Here is a 15,484-nt window from a genome sequence, read left to right as displayed (position 1 = left end):
CTGTTTTGTGTTGTGAGTTTGTGATTAAAATGAAGTGTCCATAGTTACTTTTGATGCTTTCCTTCCCTTTGCCTTTTATGTTATAATTATTTGCTATCCTGTTATAGAGAGCTGCCATTTTCTGATTTTGTCTGTCTGTTTATCTCCTTGCTCAAGGCTTTGTAGTCCTTTGCCTTTTTGTTTCAGATATGAGGGCATCCTTGATCATTTCTTACAGGTGAGGTCTAGTGGCAGTGAACTCCCTCAGCTTTTGTTTGTCTGGGAAAGTTTTTATCTCTCCATCATCTCTAAAGGGTAGTTTTGCTGCATAGAGTAACTGCTTGGTTGAAAGTTTTGTCATTCAGTATTTGGAATATGTCCTTACATTCTCTCTCCTAGCCTGTAAGGTTTCTGCTGAAAAATCTGCTGAAATCCTGATAGGGGAACCTTTGTAGATTATTCTCTTCTACCTTGCTGCCCTTAATATTTTTTCTTTGTCATTGACTTTTTCCACTTTTATTGTTATATGCCTTGGAGTAGATCTTTTTGCATTGTTGTAATTAGGAGGCCTATTGACTTCAGCTACTTTTAAGTCCAGTTACTTCCCCAGGTTTTGAAAGTTCTCAACTATTATTTCTTTGAACAAGCTCTCTGCTCCTTTCTCCCTCTTGCCTCCCTCTGGAATAATCCATATGTTGTATTTCCTAATTGTCAGATATTTCTCAAAGAATTTTTTTTTAAGTGTCAGTTCTCTCTCCTTCTCTACCTGAAGTGTTTTTACATTTTTGTTCTCTAAATTGGTAATTCTGTCCTCCACAACATCAGCTCTGTTTTTAAGGTTTCTAGATTGTTTTATTTTCACATTCATTATGTTCTTCATCTCCAGAATTTATTTTTTTCCCATCCCCAAAGCCCCAGTACATAGTTGTATATTCTTGTTGTCAGTCCTTCTAGTTCTTCTCTGAGAGCCACTGCCACTGCATGGCTATGACAGATGAATGGTGTGCTTCTGTGCCCAGGGAGCTGAACCTGGGCCACCAAAGCAGAGTGCACAGAACTTTAACCTCTAGGCCATCAGGGCTGTCTCTCCAGAACTTCTCTGTGGCTTTTTTTTAGTTTCAATCTCTTTTGTGAAGAATTCCTTCTGTTCATTAATTTTATTCCTGAATTCACTGAACTGTCTGAGTTTTCTTATAACTCATTGAGTTTCTTTATGACAACTATTTTGAATTCTCTGCCATTTAGATTGTAAATTTCTGTGACTTTAGGATTGATTTCTGGAGACTTGTCATTTTCCTTCTGCTCTGGAGCATTAATATAGTTCTTCATGGTGTTCCATGAAGTGACCCTTTGCCAGTGCATAGTGGTAGTACCAGGTTACAAATTCCGCCTGCCACCACTGTGGGGGGTTGGCAGGAGCTGTTTTATGAACCCACTGCATCTGCTGGAAGTTGTGCTGATAGAGCTCCTCTGCATTTTCCCGCTGGCCACAGCCACTTGAAATGACACATGTATGTGCTCTCGTGCAGATCCACTGCCTTGGCCTGGAAAAGGCTGAATTCATGAGCTAAGTGGGTAGAGAGCGGTGCTTTCTTTCACATGCATGGGCCTGTGCTGTGTTCACAGGTGGTTCTCCTGGGCTGCTGCACTTTGTGGGGATGCCCACACGGTGGCTGAGCCGTGCCACTCAGTGTGGAGTGTTCCCATGGGCTGAACTGTAACTCCAAAAGTGAAAACATTCACACAGAGGCCTACCTGCTCCCCCGCCTTCTCTTACAGTTGTGTGCCAGCTGCTACATGAGGACCTGGGTCCTAGATCACTGCTGCTGGAGAGCAGGAGGGGATCCGCTCACCTCCTTCCACTGCTTCCCAGGGATCCAGTTCCCCCACCTTCAGATGTATGGCTGCATGGATCTCTCAGACATACTTTTGTGCTTTGTAGGGCATCCTCTTGGTTAATGAATGTTCATTTGGCTGTAGCTTAGGGGGAAGAGACTAAGAGAACAGCTCACTCTGCCATGATACTGATGTCACTCTCTTTGTGCATTGTTTTTAATTGAGTTGTTTTGTTTTTTACTATTGATTGTTGAAGTTTTGTGCATATTTTGGAAATTAACCCCTTATCGCATACATGGTTTGCAAATATATTTTCTCCCATTTTGTAGGTTACCTATTCACTCTGTTGTTTCTTTCTTTTGCTGAAAAGAAGTATTTTAGTGTGATGTAGTCTCACTTGTCTATTTTTGTTTTGTTGCCTATGCATTTGGTGTCATGTCTAAGAAATAATTTCCAAGACCAATGTCAAGAAACTTTTTCCCTGTACTTTCTTCTAGGAGTTTTACAGTGTCAGGTCATAAGTTTTAAGTCTTCAGTCCACTTTGAATTGATTTTCAAATATGGTATAAGGTAGGAGTCCATTTTCATTCTTTTGCATGTGAATATCCAGTTTTCCTAGCACCATTTGTTGAGGAAGCTATCCTTTCCCTGTTGTGTATTCTTTTTTCTTTTTTTTTTTTTTGAAAAAGATTAGCCCTGAGCTAACATCTGCTGCCAATCCTCATTTTGCTGAGGAAGACTGGCCCTGAGCTAACATCTGTGCCCATCTTCCTCTATTTTATATGTGGGGCACCTACCATAGCATGGCTTGCCAAGCAGTGCCATGTCTGCACCTGGGATCCAGACCGGTGAACCCTGGGCTGCCAAAGCGGAACGTGCACGCTTAACTGCTATACCACTGAGCCGGCACCCCCATTGTGTATTCTTGGCATGCTTGTCAAAGATATGTTGATTGTATATGTATGGGTTTATTTCTAGACTGTCTGTCCTGTTCTATTGGTCTATATGTTTGTCTTTAAGCCAGTACCATACTGTTTTAATTACTGTAGCTTTGTAGTATATTTTGAATCAGGAAGTGTGATACCTCCAGGTTTGTTCTTCTCTCTCAAGATTGCTGTGGCTATTATGGGCCTTTTGTAGTTCCACATGAATTTTAGGAGTATTTTCTCTATTTTTGTAAAGAAATTCATTAGACTTTTGATAGGATTGCAGTGAATCTACAGATGGATTTGCATAGAATGGACATTTTAACAATATTAAGTCTTCTACTACAAGGAAAGAAAATTACAGGCCAATATCCCTGATGAGCATACCTGGAAAAATCTTCCATAAAACACTAGCCAGCAGAATTCACAGCACAATAAGGCGATCATACACCATAGCCACGTGGGATTTATCTTGGTATGCAAGAATGGTTCAATATATGCAAATCAATTTATGTGATACACCACACTAACAAAATGAGGGATAAAAATCACATGATAATCTCTATAGATGCAGAGAAAGCATTTGACAAAATTAAATACCCTTTTATGGTAAAGACTTTCAACAAACTAGATTTAGAAGGAATTTACCTCAACATAATAAAGCCGTATATGAAAGGCCTACAGCTAACATACTCAAGGGGGAAATGCTGAAAGCTTTGTATCTAAGATCAGGAGCAAGATAAGGATGTCCACTTTCACCATTTTTATTCAACACAGTAGTGGAAGTCATAGCCAGAGTGATTAAGCAAGAAAAATAAATAAAAGGCGTCCAATTCAGAAAGGAAGAAGTAAAATTACTTCTTTTGACAAATGACATTGTCTTATACATAGAAAATCATAAAGATTCCACAAAAAAGCTCTTACAACTAATGAATGAATTTAGTAAAGTTGCAGGATACAAAGTCAGTATATAAAAGTCAATTGTGTTTCTGCTATCAACAAACTGTCTGAAAAGGAAATTGAGCAAATAATCCCATTCACAATTTCATCAAAATAATACAATACTTAGGAATAAACTTAACCAAGCAGGTGTAATACTTGTACACTGAAAACTACAAAACATTACTGAAAGACATTAAAGAAGACACAAATAAATAGACATCCTGGGTTCATAGATTAGAAGACTTAATATTGTTAAAATGTCCTTTCTACCCAAAGCCATCTACAGGTTCAGTGTGATCCTATCAAAATTGCAATGGCAATTTTTACAGAAATAAAAAGAAACAATCCTAAAATTCATGTGGAACCACAAGAAACCCACAATAGCCAAAGCAATCTTGAGAGAAAAGAACAAAACTGGAGGCATCACATTTCCTGATTCAAAATATATTACAAAGCTACAGTAATTTAAAAGTATGGTATGGGCATAAAGACCAATGAAATAAGATAGAGAGCCCAGAAATAAACCCACACATATACAGTCAACATATCTTTGATGAGGGTGCCAAGAATACGCAATGAGGAAAGGATAGTTTCTTCAACAGATGGTGCTGGGAAAACTGGATATTCACATGCAAAAGAGTGAAATTGGACTCCTACCTTACAGCATGCATGAAAATCAACTCAAAATGGGTTGAGGACTTAAACATATGACCTGAAATTATAAAACTCCTAGAAGAAAAGAATAAGTCATGACATTGGTCTTGGCAATGATTTCTTGGATGTGACGCTGAAAGCATAGGCAACAAAGCAAAAATAGACAAGTGGGACTACATCAAACTAAAATGCTTCTGCACAGCAAAGGAAACAATCAACAGTATGAAAGGCAACCTATGGAGTGGGAGAAAATATTTGCAAACCATATATCTGATAAGAGGTTAATTTCCAAAATATATAAGGAACTCATACAACTCACTAGCAAAAAAAAAAATAACTCAGTTAGAAAATGGGCAAATGACTTACACAGACATTTCTGTTATTTCATTGTTTTTTGCCATTTGATTTTTTTTCTCCTTCTGAAACTTTTGTTAGCTCTGTACATTTTCTGTTGTAATATCTTATTTTTTGACTCATTATTTCCTTTTCTTTGTATTTTTGCTTTTGGTTTTGAAATATTTATCTAATTTACACCATACTGTATTTCACCATGTCGCATTTAACAGCCTTTTAACTCATGTTCTCACTTTTTTTTGCCCCTCTATATTGTGAAATGCATCTTTGTAGCTAAATCTTTGTCCAAGTTTCTGACTACTTTCCTTTTTGACTTTTCAAGACTTTTAATACATCTTGCCAAAATGACTCTTCCAGAAAAGTTGTACTAATTTATACATTTAAGAAAGGTCTATGTTTCTTATTTTAAAAAATCATGTATTTTTATATTACAGGTTTTGAAATTTCTGAAAACCAGAAGAGGCAAGCTGCAATGACTGTGAGAAAAGTCCCTAAACAAAAAGGTAAAAATGCCTTTAATCACTGTTTCCCTGGCTCCACTCACTCTCTTTGTGAGACTGGAAAGCCATAGTCTATGTGCTTGCATATTCCTAGGCTTGTTTCCATGCTGAAGTTCACGTGGTGTGGTTGAAAGTGTCCAGCTTCCCAGGTGTCTTGATTTCAGGTGGCAAATGGTCTTAAAGGCTTAGGAGTGAATAGTATAAGGTAGTCATATCTAAACATAGCTCAGTGGGTACAGGAAAATACTAGGACCTTTGTTTCTTTTTATTAATGCTTAAATAAAAGAAACCTAAACTTTACTAATAATATAGAGACAGATAGACAGTAGTAAACATCTAGAGTTTATTAATAAGTATAAACATATTAGGGATATCTGCTGAACTTTCTTTCATTGGTTCGGGGACATTTGCTAAATCAGGAGTCCCAAATCAGAATGGAGAACTTCAAATTGAACCAAGACAGAAGATTCAGATAGCCAGTCTCTATCTTTCTCTGAACCATAAACTAAAGTACTGAAAAAAGGAAAATATCTTGAGAATCAATTTGAATATGAAATAAGCTTTATTTTCTTGTTTCATGAACTAGACAAAATTAAAATGCTTAGTTGAATGAAGGGAAAGAACTACCCTCTGTTTATTCGAGAGCCTATTCAGTACCAGTCATTTTATATAAGTTCTTTCATTTCATCTTTATGGTGCCCCTGAAAAGGAAGCATTGTTAGCCCCATTTTTCAGATGAAGAAACTGAGGATCTTCAAAGTGGAGTGACTCTGAACCTTAGTCAGCTTGACTCCACTTCCACTCCTCTCTCCTCTCCATCTTAGAGTTCTGCTAATTCTCTATGCTAGGAATGAAGAGCTAATTTTTTTGTCTCGCCTCTCATTACTGACAGCTGCTTCTATTACTGACAGCTACTGTCATTGTCCCCAGGGGTAGATGATGATAATAAGACCTCACTTTCCCCAGGCCCTTCCTTCTGCTTTCTCAGTGGCTCTCTGGTTCAGAATGAGTCACCATACAGAATGATCAGATTCAAGTTGCCTGAAATTCCAGCAGACACAATGAATCTCCTTTTTATTGAGGAGACCTAGTGACTGTGAATACCTGATTTCCGTTTAAACACTGCACCTAGCTGGGGCCTCTCTGGCTAGACATGGCCTTCCTATTAGCTACCTATTGCTTCTTGCTCCTGAGAGTCTCTCATTGGCTCTTTCCCTCATCATGGAAATGTGATTCTCTTTAGATAGGGAATTAAAGGCAAGCACCCCTAACCTCTTGGGGGGTGAAAACATTAAAGACAGTGTTATAAAGCAATCTGGAGTTAAGATCAGTAAGGATATGATCTGTATGAATAGGAGAACCCTGTAAGAGAATGTGTCCCTTACTTAGAGATATGAGCAGAGAATTGCCTTGGCCAGCTGGAGAGTCTTCAAGCTACAAAGGGGCTACTGTCCTAGCCACCTGCCTTTGTCTCCTGGAGGCACTCACCTCCTGAGCTTCTCTCACTCTGATTTCCTCCACTGTCCCTACCATGCTGACCTTCATGATGGGATGGTGCCCCTTTACCTCAGCCCAGGTTTCCTCAAGCTTATATGAAACTGGCTGGTCTTTTTACTTAGAACCCTTAAAACAATCCACCTGCTCACTTATACCAGCCTTTGTGTCAGATTCCTTCCTTACTCTGTATAGTCTCAAGGCTATCTTTTTCAGGTCCTTTCTTGTCTCCCAGTATCTAAACACTGGTTCGCCTGAAGAGCTTTCCACCCTTAACAGTAATCCTAGTCTTCAAAGAAACTCATCTAATTTCAAACCTCCCAGAATTCCTACAAATGTCCTCCTTTATTTCTTGTCTGCAAGACTCTCGTAGTCCAGGGCTGTGGTGACTGATATATTTTGAGATACAAGGGCACTATACAATTGGAAGTGGTTGTCAAACTTAGAAATTCAATAGTTATATCATGTACATGCAAAGAACAGGAAGGGCATTCTTTCAAATATCCATGAAAGCCAGCTTCCTTGACACTTCCAATGACCACTTCCTGGAAATGATGGGAAACATTATTGTTAACATTTCTCCAATACAGATATAATTGGATAGGTAATTATTCTAGTGTCCCCCTCCAACTCCATCTGTAATACCATGGGACCTTATCAACTTGGTCTACTGCTCTGGAGAAGGGGAAGCCTGACTGGAAGAAAAGCAAAGAGGATAGAACCTAGCTCCAAGGAAGGCCTTTTCACTTTACATTTGCCTTCGTTTTAAAAATTGATATATAACTTCTTGGGAGTTGGATGCTAATTCCTGGTCCATCAACCCATTTCAGGCTGTCATCCTGGAGATGCCTAGGGCCATGAGAACAGCCCCCATATCTAGAGGCTTTAGGGCCAGCTCAAAATCAAATGAGTACCCTAGAATAACTAAAATAATCTTGAAGAAGAAGAAGAAAGTTGGAGTAATCAGTCTAGTCTGATTTCAACACTAATTATATAGCTACAGTGTGGTGTTGGCAGAAGGACAGACATATTAAATCAGTGGAACAGAATAGAGAACCCAGAAATAGACTGCACAAGTATGCCCAACTGATTTTTGACAAAGGTGCAAAAGCAATTCAGTGGAGGAAGTATAGCCTTTTCAGCAAATGGCACTGAAGCAATTGGACTCCATAGGCCAAAAATAAAGGACCTCAACCTAAACTCACATCCTATAAAAATCAACTCAAAATGAATAATGGACTTGAATGTAAAGCTATAAAACTTTTAGGCAAAAAAATAGGATAAAATCTTCAGGATGTAGGGCTAGGCAAAGAAGTAGATAAGATTTGACACCAAAAGCTTGAACCACAGAATGAAAAAAATGATAAAATTGATCTCATCAAAATAGAAAATTTTTCTCTGTGAAAGACCATGTGAAGAAGATGAAAAGACAAGCTACAGACTAGGAAAACATATTTGAAAACCACATAGCTGACAAAATGCTAGAATCTAGAATATATAAGGAACTCTCAAAACTCAACAGTAAAAACTCTAATTAGAAAATGTGCAAAAGACAAACAGATATTTCACTGAAGAGGATATATGGATGGCAGTTAAATACATGAAAAGATGTTTAACATCGTTAATCATTGGAGAATGCAAATTAAAAACACAATGAGATATCATTACATACCTATTAGAAAGGCTAAAATAAAAAATAGTGACAACAAATGCAGGCAAGGATGCAGAGAAACTGACTCATTCATACTTTGTGGTGAAAATGTAAAACAGTACAGCCACTCTGGAAAATAGTTTGACAGTTTCTTAAGAAATGAAGCATACAACTACCATATGACCCAGCAGTTACACTCTTGGGCATTTATCCGAGAGAGATGAAAATGTATTTTTACATAAAAACCTCTAAACAAATGTTCATAGCAGCTTTGATCATAATATCCTAAACTGGAAACAACTGATGTTTTTCAATGGGTGAGTAATTAAGCAGACTTTTATACATCTATGCCATAGAATATGACTCATAAATAAAAAGGAGCCAACTATTGGTACATGCAAACATTTGGGTGAATCTACAAGGAATTATGTTGCTTGAGAAAATCCAACCCCAAAGGCTACAAATGGTATGACTCATTTATAAACTTTATTAAAATGATGTAACTCAGAAATGGGGAACAGATTAGTGGTTGCAAGAAGTTAAGGAGGGGGTAGGGACAGGAGATAAGTGAGTATGGTTATAAAAGTGTAATAGAGTGATCTTTGTGATAACAGAAATGTTCTGACTCTTGACTGTCCTGTAGCAATGTTAATATCCTAGCCATAATATTGTACTATGGTTTTGCAAAATCTTATTACTTGAGAAACTGAATAAAGGGTACAAAGCATATCTCTGTATTTTCTCTTACAACTGCCTGTGAATCTACAATGATCTCAAAATAAAAAGCTTAATTAAAAAATTAAAATTAGCATTCCCCAAAACTCCCTCCCTGATATCTCCATATTGTTTGTTGCCATCCAGTAACCTCATACTTCTAACACTTGCCACCTTTGAAAACCGGTTGTTACAGGATGCCATCAAAATGGCAGAATAGTTTTCTACTGTTCTCCCCCTAAAGAACACTGGTTTTAAAAATGACCCACAGATGAGTGTGCTTTTGTGAAAGTCCAGGAGTCTAGTAGAGAAGTTCCAGACCACCCCTGGATAAAAATATAATCCATGATTTCACACATAGAAGAGGCCAGTTACTAAAGGTTAGAGGAGGTGACTGCTTCTTCAGATGTGAAGACAGCAGTGCAAGACTACAAAAAATGTGAAAAGTCAAGGAAACATGACATCACCAAAGGAACACAATAATTTTCCAGAAAATGACCCCAAAAGACATGGAGATCTACAACTTGCCTGATAAACAATAAAAAATGCAAAATAGTTGTTTTACGGAAGCTCAGTGAGCTACAAGTAAACAGAAGGACAGGTCAACAGAATCAGAAAAACAATACAGGAAGAAAACAGAGTAGAAATCATAAAAAAGAACCAACTGAGGAATATGATGAATGAAATGAAAAAATGCTATAGAGAGCATCAACAGACTTGATCAATCAGGAGAAAGAAACTGGGAAGTTAAAGACAGGACATTTGAAATTGTGAGGTCAGAGCAGAAAAAAGAAAGAATGGAAAAGAGTGAAGAAAGATGATGTGAGTTATGGGGTGAAATTAAGAGAATCAATCTACAAAATATTGGAATCTCAGAAGGGGAATAGAGGGGAAAGGAGCATAAAGCTTATTTAAAGAAATGATGTCTCAAAGCAGAACTGGTGAACCAGCCCACTCCCTTTCCCCCAGCAGTGGCACTGGTCTTTCCAGCAGTGGGGATAGCAGCCAAAATCTGGATTTCCCTGGCAGGGTCAGGGTGCCCTGACCTGAGGTCTCAAAAAGCACACCAGCAACCAGAGGCTGCACAAGCAGCAATGGCATTTACTCATGGCTTAGCCCCTACTGCCCAAGTGGTGGTGGGTGGTGCACATGTCCTGAGGCTTCAGGAGCCACAATGGAACCCATGACGCAGTCCCCAGTGGTGGCACCCCCAACACCATCTCTTCCACCAATGGGGGCTGTATATAAGACCTTGGCCCCCAGCAGTGACAGTAACAGCCATGAACCCAGCGCTCCTGGTGGCAGTGCTGCCAGCACCTCCAGATAACCTGGGAGCAGCAGCACCCCAGCCCATGGAGAGCTACTGGGGGAACACGAAACCCAGATGACCCTGCAGGCAGCAGTAGGGCTCACAGTTCATTGCCACTAGACCTGCCTTACAAGAAGTGATGAAAGGAGACATCCCTACCTGAAATAAAAAGGCAAAAGTTTACAAACATTTCAGCAAGGTGATAGACAGAATGAGAAAATCACAACTCTACATCAGAATAGGTTTGTAAACATTTCATTATAACGTAAAGGCTAAAGAGAAAGAAAGCATCAAAATAACTATAACAACTTCAATTTGGTAACAAACTCACAACACAAAAAAGGATAATTTGAGACAATAAAAATATGAAAGGGGAAGAGGTGGGGAGTGGAACCTTTATAAGCTGATGGAGATATAATGCTGTCAGCAGAAATAGGACTATCTCATCTATGAGATCTTTATACAAACCTCATGGTAACCACAAAACAAAATAAAAAATATCAGAGCAGAGTCACAAATCATAAATAAGCAGGAAACAGAGAAAAACATCACAGAAAACCACCAAACTAAAATGGCAGGCAGAAATACAAGGAAAAAGAAACAATGGAAATATAGAACAACAAGAAAACAAAAGATAAAATGGCAGTATTAAGCCCTCATGTATAAATAATCACTCTAAATGTAAATGGGTTGAGTTCACTAATCAAAAGAGACAGAATGGCTGGATGGATTGAAAAAAAAAAAGACCCAAAAATATGCTGCCCCCAGGAGACCCATCTCAGCTCTAAAGACAAACATAGGTCAGAATGAATGGATAAAAGGTTATACTACAAGAAAATGGCAACCAAAAGAAAGTGAATGTAGCCATATTTATATCAGACAAAATTGACTTCAAGCTAAAAACAAAAGAAACAAAGACATTATGTAATGATAAAAGGAACATTCCAATCCACCAAGAGAGCATAACACTTATTAATATATATGCACTTAACAAGAGCATGGAAGTATATAAAGCAACCACTTACAGACCTAAAGGGAGAAATTGAAAGCAGCACAATAATAGTAGGGTACTTTAACACCCCACTTACATCAATGGATAGATCATCCAGATAGAAAGTCAACAAGGAAACAGCAACCTTAAATGAAACACTAGACCAGGTGGACTTAATAGGTATATATAGAACATTCCATCTAAAATCAGTAGAATACACATTTTTCACAAGCGTACATGGAACATTCTCAAAGCTAGACCATGTGTTGGGAAACAAGGCAAGCATCAATAAATTTAGGAAGGTTGAAATAATATCAGTGTCTTTTCCCAACACAATGGTATAAAACTAGAAATTAACTACAAGAAGAAAGCTGGGAAAGTCAAAAATATGTGGAGAATAGACAACATACTACTGAACAACTATTGAATCAATGAATAAATCAATGAAAAACTCAAAGAAATACCTGGAAAGAAGTGAAAATGAAAGCACAACATGTCAAAACTTATTGGATGCAGCCAAAATTATAGTAATAGGGAAGTTTATAGCAATACAGGTCTACCTCAAGAAAAGAATAAGGTCTCAAATAGGGAATCTAATTACTTTATCTAAAAGAACTAGAAAAAGGAGAACAAAGCCCAAAGTCAGTAGAAGGAAGGAAATAATTAAAATCAGATCAGTAATAAATAAAACAGACTAAAACAACAACAGAAAGGATCAAACTAAGAGTTGGTTCTTTGAAAAGATAAAAAAATCGACAAATCTTTAGCCAGACTCACTAAGGAAAAAAAAGAGAGAAGGCTCAAATTATATAAAATCAGACATTTAAGAGGATAAATTACAATGGATATGACAGAAATATAGTAGATTATAAGAAAATACTATGAAAATCTATGCACCAACAAATTGGATAACCTAGAAGAAATGGATAAATTCTTAGAATCATACAGTCTCCCACAACTGAATCAAGAAGAAGTAGAGAATCTGAATAGACCAGTCACAATTAAAGAGATTGAAACAGTAATCAAAAACCTCCCAAAAAACAAAAGTCCAGGACCAGACGGCTTCTCTGGTGAATTCTACCAAACATTCAAAGAAGATTTAATACCTATCTTTCTCAAACTCTTCCAGAAATGTTGAAGAGGAGCAGACACTTCCTAGCTCATTTTAAGAGGCCAACATTACCCTGATACCAAAACCAGAGAAGGACAACCCAAAAAAGGAAAATTAGAGGCCAGTACCCCTGATGAACATAGATGCAAAAGTCAACAAGATATTAGCAAATTGACTACAATGATATGTTAAAAGGATCATACACCACAATCATGTGAGATTTATTCCAGGGATGCAGTGATGATTCAAAATCCACAAATCAATGTGATACACCACATTAACGAAATGAAGAGTAAAAATCACATAGTCATCTCAATAGATGCAGAGAAAGTATTTGATGAGATTAAACATCCATTTGTGATAGAAACTCAATAAAATGGGCATAGAAGGACAATACCTCAACATAATAAAGGCCATGTATCACAAACCCAGAGCCGGCATCATACTCAATGATGAAAAACTGAAACCTATCCTCTTTTAGAACAGGAACAAGACAAAGATGCTCATTCTCACCACTCTTATTCAACATAGTATTGGAATTTCTAACCAGAGCAATTAGGCAAGAAAAAGAAATAAAAGCATTAGAAATTGGAAAGTAAGAAGTAAAACTGTCACTATTTGCAGGTAACATGATTCCATACATAGACAACCCTAAAGAACCCACCAAAAAACTTAGAAATAATTAACAAATACAGTAAAGCTGCAGGATACAAAATCAACATACAAAAATTAATTGCATTTCTATACACTAACACCAAACTAGCAGAAAGAGAAACCAAGAATACAATCCCATTTACAGTCACAACAAAAAGAATAAAATACCTAGGAATAAATTTAACCAAGTAATTGAAAGACCTATACACTGAAAACTGTAAGACATTATTGAAAGAAATTGAAGAACATAAATAAATAGAAAGAGACCCAGCCTGAGTGGCATAGTGGTTAACTTTGGCATGCTCCACTTTGGTGGCCCGGGTTTGGTTCCCAGGCACAAACCTACACCACTTGCCTGTCATGGTGGCTCACCTACAAAAAGAGGAAGATTGGCAACCAATGTTAGCTCAAGGTGAATATTCCTCAGCAAAAAGAGGAATAGTGTCAATAGATGTTAGCCCAGGATGAATCTTCCTCAGCAAAAAAAAAAAAAAAAAGAAAGAAAAAAGAAATAGAAAGCTATTCTATGCTGATGGATTGGAAGAATAGAATTGTCCATATTACCTAAAGCAATCTATAGATTCAATGCAGTCTCTGTAAGAATCCCAATGACACTGTTCACAGAAATAGAACACAGAATCCTAAAATTTATATGGAGCAACAAAAGACCTCAAATAGCCAAAGGAATCCTGAAAAAAAAGAAGAAAGCTGGAGGCATCACACTCCCTAATTTCAAAACATATTACAAAGCTATAGTATTCCAAACAACATGGTTCTGACAGGAAAAAAGACACAAAGATTAATGGAACAGAATTGAGAGCCCAGAAATAAAACTACACATTTATGGATGGCTAATCTTCAACAAATGAGCCACGAACATACAATGGAGAAAGGAAAGTCTCTTCAGTAAGTGGTGTTGAGAAAGCTGGACAGCTACATGCAAAAGAATGAAAGTACACCATCCACAAAAATTAACTCAAAATGGATTAATGACTTGAAGACCTGAAACCGTAAAACTCCTAAAAGAAAAATAGGCAGTATGCTCTTTGACATCAGTCTTAGCACTGTCTTTTTGAATCCCATGTCTCCTCTGGCAAGGGCAACAAAAGAAAAAAGAAACAAATGGGGCTACGTCATACCAAAAAGCTTCTACATGACAACAGAAACCATCGGCAAAAAGAAAAGTCAACCAGGTCTGGCCCAGTGGTATAGAGGTTAAGTTTGTGTGCTCTGCTTCAGCAGCCCAGGATTTGCCAGTTCAGCTCCCAGGCTTGGACATATACACTGCTTATCAAGCTGTGCTGTGACAGGCATCCCACATATAAAGTGGAAGAAGATGGGCACAGATGTTAGTTCAGGGCCACTCTTCCTCAGCAAAAAAGCAGGATTGGCAACAGATGTTATCTCAGGGCTAATCTTCCTCAAAAAGAAAAAAAGAAAAGTCAACCCATCACCTGGGAGAAAATATTTGCAAATCATATATCCTATAAGTGGTTAATTTCCAACATATATTAAAAACTCAGGCAAGTCAACAGACAAAAAAGCAAACAACCCAATGAAAAAATGGGCAGAGGATATGAACAGACATTTTTCCAAAGAAGATATACAGATGACCAACAGGCACATGAAAAGATGTTCATTATCACTAATTATTAGAGAAATGCAAATCAAAACTACGAGATATCACCTTATACCCATCAAAATGGCTATTATTAATAAGACAAGAAATAAGTGTCAGAGAGGATGTGGAGAAAAGGGAGCCCTCTACACTGCTGGTGGAAATGCAAACTGCTACAGCCACTATGGAAAACAGAAAAGACATTTCTCAAAAATTTGAAAATAGAAATACCATGTGATCCAGCTATTCCACTTATGAGTATTTATCCAAAGAACATGAAAACATTAACTTTAAAAGATATATGCACCCCTATGTTCATTGCAACATTATTCACAGTAGCCAAGACTTGAAAGCAACCCAAGTGCCCATCAATGGGTGAATGGATAAAGACTATGTGGTATATTTGTATACAATGGAATACTACTCAGCCATGAAAAAGAAGAAATCATGCCATTTGTGACAACATGGGCAGACCTTGAGGGTATTATGCTAGGTGAAGTAAGTCAGACAGAGAAAGACAATTACCATATGATTTCACTCATATGTGAAAGATAAACAAACAAACAAACACGCATATAGATAAGGAGAACAAACTGGTGGTTACCAGAGTGGAAGGGAATGGAGTGAGGGAGAAATGGGTAAAGGGACATATATGTATGGTGATGGATGGAAACTAGACTTTTAGTCGTGAACACAATCAAGGCCATACAGAAGGCAAAATATAATGGTGTGCACCTGAAATTTAGACAAT

At 37.6% G+C, this 15,484-nt stretch overlaps 1 protein-coding gene across 11 annotated transcripts in view; it reads left to right on the top strand.

Moving 5' to 3' along the window:
• Positions 1–15,484, top strand: part of ARHGEF9 (Cdc42 guanine nucleotide exchange factor 9) — a 332,248-nt gene that overhangs the window by 304,448 nt on the left and 12,316 nt on the right. For all 11 annotated transcript variants that reach the window (XM_070501918.1, XM_070501917.1, XM_070501916.1 and 8 more), the window contains one exon: positions 5,126–5,194. In XM_070501918.1, the coding sequence (XP_070358019.1) occupies positions 5,126–5,194 (69 nt within the window). The remainder of the gene's footprint in view (positions 1–5,125; positions 5,195–15,484) is intronic.

Source organism: Equus asinus, chromosome X (genome assembly GCF_041296235.1).
Source record: "Equus asinus isolate D_3611 breed Donkey chromosome X, EquAss-T2T_v2, whole genome shotgun sequence".
Lineage (NCBI taxonomy): Eukaryota > Metazoa > Chordata > Mammalia > Perissodactyla > Equidae > Equus > Equus asinus.
Note: the sequence above shows the minus strand (reverse complement) of the source record. Positions and strands in the feature narration are given on the sequence as shown.